We start from the raw sequence: 14,945 nt of genomic DNA on the forward strand, positions 1-14,945 counted from the left end.
CGAGTTCTGAGAGAAAATGGCCTGATGCTCCATGACCTCCATGGGTGGGAAGTAGCAAAGCAAAGCGAAAACATTTGGGACTAACGCCTCTTCCTGTGTGTTTTTGCAGGAGATGCCACCTACCTGGACATCTTCCGGGAGTTCTCTCACATGGCTTCCAATGACCCTGAGAAACTCAAGAGGAGGAGCCTACACTTCAGCCATTCCTGCAGATAGTCCCATCCATCCCTCCTCCCTCAGCGGGGACCTCCTGCTGGAAGGGCCACGATGGCGGAGACATCTGAGAGGGAGCTCTGCTGCTGAAGGAGGATGTTCTCTGTCCAGATGTGGTTCTGCTCCAAGCCTGCGTGTCCCCCAGTGTCTGCTTTTGTGCCCTGGCCAGGGAGGTGACAGCCCTCCAGGGGTTGGGCTGTAGGCCCATGTCCCACAACTTGCAGCACCTGAAGGCGGTTTCAAATGAGTTAAGCTGATCTTTTAGCTCCCGTTTCCCCTTCTAAGTTGCTATTTCTGGGAAAATCTCCCCTTTCTGACTGTGTGCAAACATTGCTGATACTGCAGCAGTGCCCACCCCTGAAATGAAGTGCAGGTAAGTGGTCGTGACCACTGAGCATTCCAGGAGGAGAACAAGCCTGAGGTGCTCTGAAAAAAATGAGGAAAAGTGAATGTTGTGGACTTTGAGCTATGCCCCGTTGTGGCAGTGTCACTGGAGCCAGTTCAGCTCACGAAGAGATGGCACCAGCCCTGGGGTCCCACCAGTGTCCCACCACGGGGATGGTTCATAACTCCAGTGGCACAAGACCCTCCACGCACAGCTCTTGAAGGAGAAAAGCCACCCCAGGACACAGCACTGCAACACCACCACGCCGTGGGGCTCCCAGTCCCAACCAGTCCCCTCCAAAACCTTTGGCAAAGCATCTCACCGTGAGGAGAGTTGAACTCTTCCCCAAGGCACACCTCCCAGTATTATTATTTTTCGTTCATTTTTATTATCATTATGTCACAACACAAATAATAAAGGGTTATGTGTGGCCTATACAGGTATAGGCACCATGACATAACAAGGTGTATTGTCAGAATGATATATATGAACTACGACATGCTGAAATGTAATATATCTTATGGGAAAAGAAATGTATTTTTTTGAAAAGGTGGGAGTGAAAAAAAAAATCTCACACGCAAACGGTGTCTATGAAGGGAGAATAAAGACAGGAAATGTTTTTTAAATTCACACACATTTCTTCATTCTTTCTGACTCTAAATCTTTACAATCCAAAGAAGCTCTTCAGTATGAGGAGGTTTAAAATATGATATTTATCTGGCCCAGGTTTATGGCTTGAAAAGAGGGAGGTGAATGACCTTTTCCCCAAAGAGACGCAGGATTCTGACTCTCTTGGTAGCCCTTTTATCTGATTAAGACAGGCTCTAATTTCATTAATGCCATTAATGAAGCACACCTGCAGCGTGGCACCATAATAGACATCCCAGCCCCCCACCCCACAGCCCGGGAAGGGAGGGGGGCTCTGGTTTGTACCTGTCTCTGGCGCTGCCGTGGGATTCTGAGCAAACCAGTGACTCCCAGTTGGGCTCCAGTTTTGGCTCCAGAGGGGAAACGCACAGCTGGGACACGAGGAGCTCCAAATAGGGCAGGTATTTCAGTGACAACATCACAGGCACGAAGGTATGACCCCAATGAAGAATTTGTACGGCTGATTTCTCAACTCCAGCAGGGCTGCAGACGAGGAGCTCCAAATAGGGCAGGTATTTCAGTGACAACATCACAGGCACGAAGGTATGACCCCAATGAAGAATTTGTACGGCTGATTTCTCAACTCCAGCAGGGCTGCAGGAACGTTCTGTAATAAAGAGGGAGCTGCTAAGCTGAAAAGTAGTCCACACCCTCAGAGAAGATTGCTCTAAGCTACCTTCAAACTGGATACCCATTGCTTTTGCTTCCACTGCCTTAGAAACCATCGTTTTATTCTACTAAAAGTGGCACATAGAAGGTGTGAAGCAAGTTTTCCCTGTGTCCCCCTCCCATAGTGAGCCCCACATCCTTTTGTTCTTCCAGCCTCAGGTCTCGGTGCCACCAGCAGATGTTCCCTGCCCACTCACATACCAGTCTGCCAGGGCATCTCCCTCCCACCTTCCAACACCCCCGGCTCCTCTGGGCCTGCACAGGGATCAGCCAAGGCACCTGCCAAATAGGGGTTGAAGACACGACAAAATCAAACCAAACCCCCAGTCACCGTCTGCATTCAGAGCATTTTATTATTTAAAAAAGTTACAAAACAAAGCTCACGGACTTCTTGTTAACTCTCGTTTTCTACAGGAAGCAACAAATAAGGCAATAACAGAGTAAAACGCTCCTGTGCAAATGTCATCATCAAAAAAATAAACGTGTTTTTCTATGTACACATAAGTTACTGTCAAATATTAACATTAAAACATCTCTATTTATAAACGGACTGCAACAAAAACGCAGCATTTTTTAATTTTCTAAATAAATCAGATGCTTCATCTGTGACATACAGAAGTTATCAACCCCATTTCTTCTCTTTCCTTTCCCCTGGGATGGTCGGTCTCCTTTGAAATTATCGGGGTTAAGCATCTCAGCAGCAGCATTCTGTGCATTGTCCTCAAAATGCAGCAGCAGTAGGTTAAAGACAGGGCTGTGATCAGAGATTTCACACCCTGTCACCCTCCAGACAGCACTGAGGGATGGGACCTCGTGCTCCTCAGCCTCCACTGGAGACCTCTCCAGGACCAGCCAGGCTGACTCCTCTCTTGAGCGCATTTGTGAAATGTAGATGGGCCTGTCTGAAGCCACAGGCTGATCTCCTCACCAGGTTTTAAAAGTTAAAAGCTATGAATAGGCTTTTATGAGGACACCGTGACGGTCCCAGAGAGCAGAAGGGCAGCTCTCTCCTCCCCAGATACTCATTAGGATCAAAAGGACATCGTGTGATGTCTGAATCCGGGACACACAGAGGGTTTAATAACACACTGGAGGAGGATGGCCAGCCTGAGCGCTGTGGTTTTAGGTGCTCACGGATCCTGGATCCAGATCATGCTGTTTGCAGCCTGAACCTGAACGTGTGGGGAGTTTCCAGCCTCTTCCCACTCCTCTGGGCACACAAATTTCTGCCAGCACCTGAGCGTGAGGGGACTTTCTAAGCCTCTTCCCACTCCTCTGGGCACACAAATTGACCCTCAGCTATCCAGCTCCCCTTCCAACGAGCTGCCCCTTGTATATCTGAACCCATTAAGCACCACGTCTGGGCAAAGCTCTGGCATTTCCACCTTGCTGGAGAGCGGGTGAAGGTGCAGGTCTGTTGTCCCAGCAACAGTCACTCCAGAAGGGTGAGCGTGAGCAGAATCATCTCCTTTCCCAGCTTCTTCTCTCACAACTCGGTAGTTTTCCAGGGTCAAGCTCACGCTGGGGACAGTAGGAGTGTGAGCAACTTTCAATGTCTTCTTTGCCCTGAACCTTTGGTAGCAGAAGAGGAGCGACAAGACCAGTGTATCTACCAGCAGCTCAAACATTTCAACCACAGACAACACCGAGGATCCAAACCAGAGACTCCACTGGCTTCCCATGCTGGACAGAAGGATATTCTCCTGTGGAAAGAATCAAAGGGTTGAGTTTATAAAACACAGCAGAGCTCAGGGAAGATGAAGTTACTGCCTATTGCCAGCAGGTGAGGTAGCTGCCTGCCATTTGGGGAGTAACTTTGTGTGACTGTGTAAAATGTGAAATTTTCAAGCCTCTTCCTTAAGAAGAAGAATCCCACCCCATCTCGGGGGCTGTAAATGATCCCCCCTCCAGCCACACACAGCACACCATAATTAATGAGGGGTAATGATGTTGGGAGCTGATGTAGAGCAACCTACTGAGAGTAAAGGAGACTCGTTCACGGACTGGTAGTTCAGTTGCTTGTAGAAGATGGTCACCTTGGCAATGTCCTTCCTGTATTGGAGAAAGGGAGCAGTCAGCAACGGTGGGACGGACACGTCATTCCCCTGGTGGAAGGTATGTTCTGATTTACATGCAATTTACATGCTGATTGCCAGGGAATTGGCTTCACCACTCACTCAAGCTTTCTTCCCCAGGGTGTTTAACAGGAGCTTGGAAAAAGGTGTCAGCAGAGACTGTTTTACAGCGTTGTGAGGAAAGATGGGGAGTTTATGGGATGACCCTGCACATTTAACAGTTGGACTTGATGCTCTTAAAAGTCTTTTCCAACTTAAATGACTCTATGATTCTACAATTTTTTCTTGTCCTCCCTTTCCAGTCTAACATCTACACATTCTGCAGGGATGAAGAGTTAATCCACAGTTTCTACAGGAGTGCCTTCTCCCAGTGACTGACCTGTTGCTGGTGGAGTTATATCCATTCTGATGCCTCAGAGCCTGGCGGATCCAGTCCTGCAGCAGAGTACATGGATGTTATTGGCAATCCTGTCTTCTGAGTTTTCATATGTTTAATATTTTGTAAATGTAGACCTCATAAGCGATAATACAACTATTGCATATAATAAGACAGGATGCAATTGATTGGTTTGTAACATATAGTGATAGCTCCCGGGCAGTACTTGTATTTGCAAGGAAATACTCATATTTTAGGTGTGTAGAGGATTGTGGTTCTTAAATCCTGCCTTTAATGGCACCCCCAGCAAATAATTTGAACTGGAACTGAATGTTCCTCTCCAGCACCTTAGTCTGATATCTTAACTACAAGGTCATCCCCTTAGGCCCAGGTTTTGGACCAGTTTGCTTTATATGCCATTTCCATTGCCTGAGTCACCATTTTCACCCTTAACTTTAATGTCCCAACAGCCTCAGTAAATGCAGGATCCCCTCTAAACACAGCAGTTGTCTGTATGGGCTACCTGAGATTTCACTGATGGCCATTTAGCTGTTCCAGCAGACACCTTGTACAGCGATTCCCTGATAAGATAAAAACGGAGATTATGGTCACTATGATTCTTGGCATTTAAAAGTGAATACATGAAGGAGTTTAACAACCCTAACTCCTTGCCTAAAGCAGAAGTTCTGCGGGCAGCTCTGGAGACCCTCGGAAAACATTTTGTAAATCAGCTTAGAAAACAAAACCAGAGTTTGCCAGAAAACTGTTCAGGCCAGGAAAAGAACTAGAATATTTTCAAAATCCTGACAACTTTTCTTTGCTGCATTCAACCCCAATGTATTTGATATTTTACTTTAAAATTATGTCTTTCTATTCTGAAATTGACCTACAATAAAAGAGGTGATCCAAAAAAAGTAATATAGATTGGAAAATGACACAAACTATTTGGTTTGGGCTTAATAAAACATTTCAGTGTGGTGAAACAATTTCCCCTCTCTGCTGTCATGCACACACAAAGTTCTTATTTAATTTGTCTAATGCTGTTGTCTTTTTCCTGTCTCAGTATTGACGTTCAAACATCAAACTGAAATCTCTGGTTCAGAAAATGTCAAGATTCAGTTGGCCAGTTGATCCATAAATTTTCCAGTGGGGTAATTTTCCTTCACAAGCTGGCATTTATTGTGCTCTGCTTTTGTGACCTACCGGCAAGGCTTGGGGCACTGGTCGAAACAATTGAGGTGATGGCTTCTGAGCCTGTTGTACAGCTGGTAAAAGCAGTGACCTGGTGAAAGAAATGGGAGGAACACGCTCAGGAAATGGAAGGCTACCAAATGGAAGGCCACCAAACCCGCTGTCCTCACTTGCCCTTCCCAAGCACACACAAATCTCTCAGGGAGACATGGTTTTGCCTCTCTCTCACTTTGGAATGTCTCCAGATGCCCGAGCTCATCACCTGTGTGCAACGAAGGTGCCTTCCCTCTAAGGATCTGCTAAGGACAGACCAACCAGAAAACCAAGAGAAGTTCTTCAAAGCACAGCACTGCAAAGCACCAGCACAGCCACCAATATTGGTAATATGAAAGAGCTCAACCCTATATTAATGTCCTAAATAAAGAGATGCTTGATATTTTTTATGCACTAACTTGATATCCCTGCAGAGACACAAAGAGGTGGCTGCCACCTGGCTGGAGTCAGTGATGTGAGGAAAGAGTCTAAGCAGGAAACGGGCACAAAGTAGACGGGCAGTAACTGAAGGGGTCATGTAACTTGTGACTGTTGTCGGAAGCTCTTGTCCCCTTTCGACAAGGACAAGACAAGAGTTTTCTGCTCTTACCCCATGCAGGCTGTTTATTGTAGTCACAGTACTTGGCACCAGGAGGCAGTGGGTAGTAGTAGTAGCCACAGCCGCATTTCCGAACCATTATGTGCTGAAAGCAGGAATGCAAACATGCCTGGAAAACAAAGAAGGCATAAAAGGTTGGATAAAGCATAAACCATTTGCATCATCGTGCTCTAGTAATGGCTGGTGTGAAGAAGGCACAAAAGGTTGGATAAGCCAGAAATTCTCCAGTGCCCAAATACAGTAACAAAAATTATTTGGGCACTGGAGAATTTCTGGCTTATCATAGAATCATAGATTCTATGATTCTATGATAAGCCAGAATGATGGTGCAAATGGTTTATGCTTTTCATTCCTTATTCATGATGCAAATGGTTTATGCTTTTCATTCCTTATTTTCACCTGTGAGAACAGTATTGAACTCAGTGAGACTTTCCCTCAGCTGCCTTCTTCATTGTGCCCAGTCACATCCCAGTTAAACAGCCCAAACTTTTAGAGCCAGGAGCAACTACTTGCACTTGATGGCCCAAGAATGTCCTACCAGATCATTCCAGCTACCTTGACTGGGTCACTGATCTCTCTTGTGGTAGAAGCAGGGAAGAGCCCCAGTGTCTGGCACACAGTATCCCCCACTCAGTAAAAGACATGCCAAATTATAATGCCCTGTTTGTCCACTTCTTTTCAGAGGGGCATGAATCTCCCCGTTATCTCAGCAACCTGCTGATTTGTGAAAACTCTCTGGAGTGTAAGGTATGACTTGTTTGCTGTTCATCCCTTCTGAATAAGCTGGGCCCTCATCCAGCCGCTCTGGCCGTACCTGCAGGGTGTAGGAGTTGTTGTACAGGAGTTTAACGTTCACATCATTGCCATTAGTCGTGCATTTCCCATAATTGCCACCCAGGCGATTCACCTCATCCTGTGGACACAGAAAAGAGAGGCCTGAGTGATTAGGGGCTTTAATTGGACCTAGCCATCACCATCTAAACTTAACTGGACGGAGCATCTTATAAAGGACAGGAAGTGCAGTAATACAGGTGAGCAGCCAAGCTGGACCTTGCTAATAAAATAGACACAGGAATGGGGCAGAGGTAGGAGAGTGGTCAGTGCCTGTGGTTTAGCTGACAAGCTGTAACTCATCATTTTAAAAGAACTAAACCACTTCTGAATGTTTATTCTCATCCTAATATACACATGAACCCCCTGTATAGGGCTGGAACAAGATGCAAGGGGTGTAAGAGCCTCAGAGTAAAACAAACCAGGCCCCAGTGTACTGAGGACCAAAAGGCCACCTGCACATTTGGAATAACTTTGTTTTACCCATAGGAACCTGAGCACAGCAAAGAGAGAGACACGAGGTTTGCATAAATACACAGGCAGAGTCAAGAAGTGAACACCAGAGTCCCACGAGTCCCTGGTGTGAGTCAGTCACACTGTCCAGGCTCCTCACAACTTTCCACAGTCAGAAGGAAAAGGAACAACGCTCTTGAGGAAGTGGCCAACCTGCTGAATGCCAATGGTGGTGGCAATGCCTGGTCTGATGTCAAAGCCTTCATGCTCAAGGAACGGGGTCTGATTGTGGTTGTGTATCATCACTTTCACACCTGCTACCGTGGACAAGAGTGGGATGTGATCCTTCTGCTCTGCTTTCAGGATAAGGGAAAGTCCTGTAAACCAAGGAAAAGGGAAACATATAACGACTCGTTTTGGGCCAAAATAGGACCACCACTATGTCTTGAATTCTCAGCACTGATGGAATTGCTGTCTTAGCTCACAGAAGGGCCATTCTTTTTCCTTAGAGACCTGGTGAGTGGTCAGGTAGCAATTGCACCAGCCTATTCCAAAACTGTAATAATATTCTGCTTGAAAACTAAAATAATATTCTGCTTGCTATGAGGTAAGATATGGCTTATAGGCTTATCATATACACACGGCTAGTGAAGCAAGCAAATACAGTATATAATTTGTGTCACCAGACTAGAAGAAAGGGCTATATGTCAGTAAGTCAAGTAGAGATGACATATTTAATCCACTGCCAAATTATACTAACTTTAGCTCTTCTTCCCACCCCTTGCCAAATAACATACCATAAGGAATTCCTGGTTTTGTAGCTGTCCAAAAAGAGTCTGTTCCCTTGCTGTTAAAAGTATAGCAGCTTCCAAAGACGGGGTGGTGAAAGTGAATATAGTCACTGAAATCAAGAGAGATTTTGATGGGTTTTAATACAAACGTAGCAATAGTTCACCAAGTAGACTCATTTTTTCCCTGCTTATTCCAACCAGGCAGGTTGACTTTCTATGCTCTAATCGATAGGAGAATAGTTTCAGTCTATCAAGTCCTTGAGTTCTACTGAAATCACAATTATTGATTATCAAGAAGTAACATACCTGGGTCTGCAGGGCTCCCCGTCATACTGACAGGAGTAGACCATATCTTCTATATGCTCCTCATGATGAGAAATGTTGATTATAACTGGCAGCTGGGACATGATATTCATGTAGTGAAACCTGTACCATTCAAGAATTGCATCCATCCCAGAGGAATAGGTCTTGTAGAAGCAATTTCCACCTGTGGCATTGCACTGGAGGAAAAGAAAATGGGGAGCCATTCAGCAGAGCCAGGATGTGACAGCCTAAGGGTAATCAGAGCTCAGGGGGCAAAGGCAATACTGGATACAGGGACAAGGGGAACATTTATTTTTCCAGAAAGTGAAGTTTCTGATCGTTTAAGTTACCATAGAATGGCTGAGGTTGAAAGGGACCTTTGGACTTCATTTTTCCAGAAAGTGAAGTTTCTGATCATTTAAGTTATCACAGAATGGCTGAGGTTGAAAGGGACCTTTGGAGGTCATCTTGTTATGTGCTAAGCACCTTCTCTCTTTGAAGCTGAATGAGGTGTGACACTTCATCTCAGGGGAATGAGTGTAGGGGAGGAGAGGCAGGAGAAAAGAGCAGACAAGCAAATTCAAGTGCCTTGGGAGAAGAAAGGACAGGGCTGGCGGGAATTCCCTACAATCCATGAATCATGAACCAAGTCCTGAGACACTTTGTTTGCTCTTACTCAGGCGTTAGGTCAACACCCACAGGTTCTGGTGAAAGTGTGCCTGGTCAAGGACAGCAGGATGGGGCAGGACAATAATAATCAGGCAAAAATTGCTGGCCTCTCAAGCCATGTCAATCCCTCTCTCAGAGCTTCTGCTCTCAGACCTACGTAAATCCTGTTCTTCATATGAAGAATTTGATGCATTTACATTCTTCTCCGAAGTCACAGATACAGATTTTTGTATTAATCCTCTTGATTTGTTTTTGCCATCTTTTACCTGCAACATTTCTAGTGCCCCCAGTACCACAGCACTGGAGGCACCCTCACATGTTGTTTCTCTGTTATTTCTAGGCTCACCTGCTAAGTCTAGATATTTATATCATTTTAGAAAGGGGTGCAATGATTCCCATAGCCTGCTGATACCATGATCTACTGAATTTGTCACTACCAGAAGGACTTCACAAGCGGGTGGGCTGTGTGAGATCATTGATGTTGCTGTTTTTTCACTTCATAAGAAGCCTGACAATCAAGCATAAACTGTTAGAGGTGGTGACAGACTCTCCTGAAACATCCTCCAAGCTGCCATTACACAGCACTGAAACTAGCTATTTTTTCACTCATTTTTCTTGAATGAACCTTGTGATATTTTTGTCAGGGCCCTCAGTGTATTGTTAGGACTTAGCGGCCCTGAGTAGCCTCACCTGGGACATCCACCCACACCCTCCACCTGTGGCCCCAGGAGCTCATTTAAGCTCAGCCTGGAGGCTTCATCTCCTCTTGGGACTCCTCCTTTCCAGCCTGGCTGCTGCTGTGCTCCTGCCTTGCTGTGGACCCTGTCGATCTGGGCTAACTTCGTGGCCTGTTTTGAAATCTACCTCATCACCACCAGCTTGCCTGATGAACTGGACTCTTGGTTGGACCTGGCCACCATCTGTGAGCTTTCCCTGCTTGCTTGCTCAGGTACTGTGTCCCCCCCTGCCCCTCAGGGAGCAGCCAGTCCTTGCAACTCCTGTCTGTAGCCAAGTTAAAGTCTCAAAGGGGACATGCACTTACCAGCCTGAAGCCCACACTGGAATGCATTCTCCCTGTCTTGTTATTGGGGTGAAAAATTCTCAAGAGTGAGAAGTTTTGGCTCAGCTTGAAGGTCGATGTGCTGAGGTTGCCGATGTTTGACAAGTCTTTGATGCGGACGTTTTTCTCGTTCATGTGGAATAAGCTGGCTGATGTGTTGACACCATACAAAAAAGTGATCGATTCCTCTGCCATGCGATCCAGCTCCACCAAATGTTCACTCACCAGTTCAAATCTGCAAGGAATGGGAATATTAGCTCTTTGTGAATATCCACATTTCTGTTAGACAAAAGCACTTCATTTTATCTATAGAAAGGCCACTTTACTGGTCTCTGCAGACCTTGATGTCTGCATGAAAAAAGTCAGCAATTATGGGTCCTGTGCTTAGCACAAACCTAACTTCAATAAGTTAATTTATTAGGAGCTCCAGTAGCTGCATTTCCAGTTGCTGGATCCTCCACTGAAAACCTCAGAACTTGTAGCTGTGCAGTATCAGCTGCACAAACTGGCCTCCCTGACAGCCAATTAGATAATTATTCCTAGTAAATTGCATAATTCTTTTGCTATGTAATTTGAAACTTGCTGATAATGTGTTACTACTGTGTGAGCCTTGTTTGACACGCAGAGCCAACACAGACTTCCACAGAACTCATATTGTTTCCTTAAAGCTATTTTGTGGTATGAAAAACCAAGCATCTAGGATGCACCCTTCCAGAGAAGGTTAATTTAGTTAGGAATAAAGACAGAGTAGCCACATTTTTCAGGGAAAGACTGTTTTTTATCAGAGCACAAAATCAGTTAGCAGCTTGAACCAAGTCACAAGGCAGAGTTCCCTCTATCCTGACTCAGTGCATGAAATAAACTGCTACATGCTCTTGCATAATTCCCAACAAGATCTTATCTTAAAACCAGTTTGGAAATAACAATAGTCCCTTTCCACCTCTGTGAGGCAGAGAGACCTCCCTCTACCTTCAGCTTCCTCCAGGCTGGACTCATTTGGTTGCTGACCCTACCTGAACCCCTGTGAGTGTAGAGACCTGACTATGGCCTGGGGGAAGCATGGGTTACCTGTATGGGTCCAGGTTGCAGATGGTAATTGCTGGGAACATCTTGGGTTCTGAATGCATGGACATGGTCAGGACAACAGGGTAGGCCCAGTACTGGCTGAACATGAGTGCAAATTGCCAGTATAACATGCCAAAGCTGGCAAGCAAAAGCAGAGTCCAAAAAGCTGTCTTCATCCTGTTGCTGTCCGAGCATACGAGGCGGATGGTGCCATGGATTGTCGTGTTCTTACAGAAGAACTCAAACATGTCCTTGAAGGAATCGTAAAACTCAATCAAGCCTTCTTTCCTTTCTTCTTCTTCTCCTCTTGCTATGTCCTGCTCCATCCTCTAAGTCTGTTTCTATGCAATAAAAAAGAAAAAAAAATCTTATTACATTAATAGAAAGACCACGGCCAATATAGACACTTTCAAACAGGGGTGGGCAATGAATTTGATATTAGTGAAAGCTGAAAATAATGGTGAGCTGACATTCATTTGTCTCTCCAGAGTTTGGACACCAGGAAGTAGCAAAAGGTCAAATGTCCTGCATGCTGCTGCCAGAGTCACTTGAGGGATTCAACATTTACACTATGACTACTCTGTTAGTGTGGATATGCAAAGTTAGTGACTAATACACAAGTTGCTGAGAAGTCTGCAGCCAAAAGGGGTGTGTAGTTTTCTTCTTTCGAAGAACACCAAGGACCAGCATCTGATTCTGAAACATGTTACCATTAATACAGGTCTGGAGCTAATTCATTTTTATGAGGATGTCGCTAGTGAAACACGCTGGCCTCAGAACTAGCAATATGGCTTCATCCTTATGTCAAGGAAACAGGATAAATCCAACCTTCAGGGACAAATTAGAAATGTTAAATACTGCTATTAACAGAAATTCTGCCACTTCTCTCTTAGATAAATGATTTCTCCCAGGAATCTAAAAATCACCTCTCTATTTTACAGAAGTGAAAAGAAAGCACAGGAACTGAAAACCAGCCAAGAAGAGTGGCATAACTGGAAATCAAAATCCGAATCTACTTTATCACAGTAAGTAAAACATCTACTATGCTACTCTTGATAATTTCAGACTTGATGCTGATGAAAGTGTGAACGCTATTTATTTTAGCCAGCAGGGATTGAGGACATCTTCCTAGGTTTTAGTACCAGTTTGGGACATGGGACTACTGTTGACATACTTCTACTTGCTGAAGGTGACATCAATTCCTGTAATATGTGAGTTTCCAACATTACAGCACTCTCTGAATCACCCTACCTATTATGCTATTAAGAGAAGTTTACTGAGTACAACACTTCGGTCCAACCTTAGCTCCAAATAAAAATCTTATAAACACAGCAACAGGGTTTGAAGACAGGGAGCACACAGACAACTAAAGATAATAAATAACTCAGGATTTTATGTCAAAGGTCCTTGGAATAGGACTCTTCATACGAAATCATATCTCAGAGGCACAAGCTGCTAAGACAGTCTCTTCAGCTATGCCTATTCATCTCAGAAAGATTAGGAATAATCCTTACAGAGAGAAGAGCACTCCAAAAGCTGTATACCCAATTAGCTTTAAAATAGCCCACAAAAGTGTATTATCTAACAAGGAAACCCAATTTCTCACAAGTTATTTTCCCTGAAGGCCATAACACAACTGTGTGTGTATTTTCTAAGATATTGTTTAACAGTAATACAAATTTAAGTGAAAGGCACATGCATAAGTAAACACTATAAGTGATTTTTTTTCAAATTTCCTGAGTATACTTGCCGTTGAATGAGTACAGGAAGCCCAAGCAAAATGAAATATTTTAAAAAGGGTGAAGGAAACATGTGATGAAGAATTGAAGTGGGAAATGAGCAATTCCACTTCTGCTACAAGGAAACACAGTTTTTCTGCAATGTGCATATACAGTTAAACCGTTACTCCCAGACAGGCTCCACAGAACCACAGGATACAAATCTTATCTGCCCACCCTATTGCTGAAGACTCACAACTTAATATTTCTTTAGCTAAAAAGGACTATCTGTGGCAAACCCCAGAAGAAAATCCATGCTAGTCTTGCTACTCCCTTATTGTTACCCATTTTTCAGATTAAACTTTAGTGCTTTATCTTTTTCTTATTCAATCCTTTCTTTCTCGTTTTACTTAGATAAGAATAAATGAAAATAAGCCTGCGGTGTATGTTAAGAAATATACTGAATGATTCCTTAAATATTTATAGTATTTTAAGATAGAAATGAAAATTGTGAGAGACTAAGCCAGGAAAATTGAATTTGTTACTGTTGTATTAATCTCGCTGGTCAGCCTTGCTCTAATGAGAACAAGCAGAATAAAAGGCAATAGTTACCAAAGTGAAAGCTAAATCAAATTTATCAAACACTTTTTCCATGTTTAACTTTCAATCTAAAATAAACCACTTGTAGACATTCAAACCACGGCTTTAGAAACAATCCAGAGTTTTCAGACATTCTGACTTGGTTTTTAAGGCTCTGGCTAGTTAGTTCATACCATTTGAATCCGCATTCTTAAAATAACTAGAATGAAAAAGCATATGATAATGGAAAATAACAGAAAGGATCTTTCAAAACACACACATGTACAGGCAACAGAACATCCTCCCTTCGCTGGTTTCCCAGAGCAGCCTACCACTAATTTATTTAACATAGCAATTGCAGTCAGGGACTTAACAAAACATAAGAGTGACAGTGACCAATTGCCTGTCTTGGCTGTGGTAAGTGCCTGGAGAGAGGCTGCAGGTTATAAAAAAGTCAGTGGAAGTTACACAGCAGCAGGGAACAAGTCTATGTTCATGTATTATCACACCAACTCAACGTTCACCACACACTAAACACACATGAATGTCATGTAGACAAATATTTAACCAGGTGTAGAGGTATCTGTATCTCCATATCAATCATACATATATACAGAAAGACACAGTTAAAACAACCAAGACCAAAACACCCCACTGTACCTTGGCAGAAACTTTATCTTTGAGTGTTTAGAGGAGCCACTAAACTCAGCCTTGGGCTTTCTCCTGAGCAGAAGACAGGTCTTGGTCCAAAGCTTCCAGATCTCCTGTTCTAACTGGAGATGCACTGGGAGATGTCCAGCCTAATATGGATCACATCGATGACATCAAAAGGGGCAGGACTTGAGAAACAGATCATGGAAATTATTCAAAGCATGATGCAGGGAATAATAGGAAGTGAATGAACTGGACAAACTAGTTAACATTAAGGTTACGCTTGAGTTAAAGTTGGTTTGAGTGGTGGTGCTGTGTTCTCTCTTTTTTTTTAATGGCTAGAATAGCTTTTTAGCCATAATTTCTATAAATACCGAGGGAAGTAACCACAGGTCCTGTAAGGTTCTTTCCTGCCCTGAACTTTCCCATCAAGGAATTAGCTTTCTGCCTTCTTTCCATGGTTTCCGGAGGCCTGCATGATCACTAGTAATTGAAGTCATTAAGGTTTCCACAGGTGTGCTTGAGGAATTACATACCTCAGTGTAATCTGAAATGATCAGCTACTCAGTCTAAGGCACACGTGGCAGTGGATTTCTTCCTGCTTCTCTGTGAGTAT

At 44.0% G+C, this 14,945-nt stretch overlaps 2 protein-coding genes across 2 annotated transcripts in view; one reads left to right on the forward strand and one right to left on the reverse strand.

The window, feature by feature from the left end:
* Window positions 1–1,228, forward strand: part of ACAP3 (ArfGAP with coiled-coil, ankyrin repeat and PH domains 3) — a 114,888-nt gene extending 113,660 nt beyond the window's left edge. Inside the window, exon 25 of the mRNA XM_014941462.1 lies at window positions 110–1,228. Within this exon, the coding sequence (XP_014796948.1) occupies window positions 110–216 (107 nt within the window). The 3' untranslated portion in view covers window positions 217–1,228. The remainder of the gene's footprint in view (window positions 1–109) is intronic.
* A 1,982-nt stretch (window positions 1,229–3,210) lies between these two features.
* Window positions 3,211–14,395, reverse strand: SCNN1D (sodium channel, non voltage gated 1 delta subunit). The gene is made up of 13 exons (XM_014941339.1): window positions 14,339–14,395; window positions 11,385–11,722; window positions 10,299–10,551; window positions 8,591–8,784; window positions 8,291–8,394; window positions 7,707–7,870; window positions 7,024–7,122; window positions 6,201–6,318; window positions 5,570–5,648; window positions 4,890–4,947; window positions 4,370–4,425; window positions 3,892–3,967; window positions 3,211–3,618 (listed from the first exon to the last, which is right to left on the reverse strand). The coding sequence occupies exons 2-13, from the start codon at window positions 11,705–11,707 to the stop codon at window positions 3,211–3,213; spliced, it is 1,932 nt and encodes a 643-aa protein (XP_014796825.1). The 5' UTR covers window positions 11,708–11,722; window positions 14,339–14,395.
* Between the last annotated feature and the right edge of the window lie 550 nt (window positions 14,396–14,945).

Source organism: Calidris pugnax, unplaced genomic scaffold (genome assembly GCF_001431845.1).
Source record: "Calidris pugnax isolate Ruff unplaced genomic scaffold, ASM143184v1 scaffold82, whole genome shotgun sequence".
In the NCBI taxonomy this organism is placed as follows: Eukaryota; Metazoa; Chordata; class Aves; order Charadriiformes; family Scolopacidae; genus Calidris; species Calidris pugnax.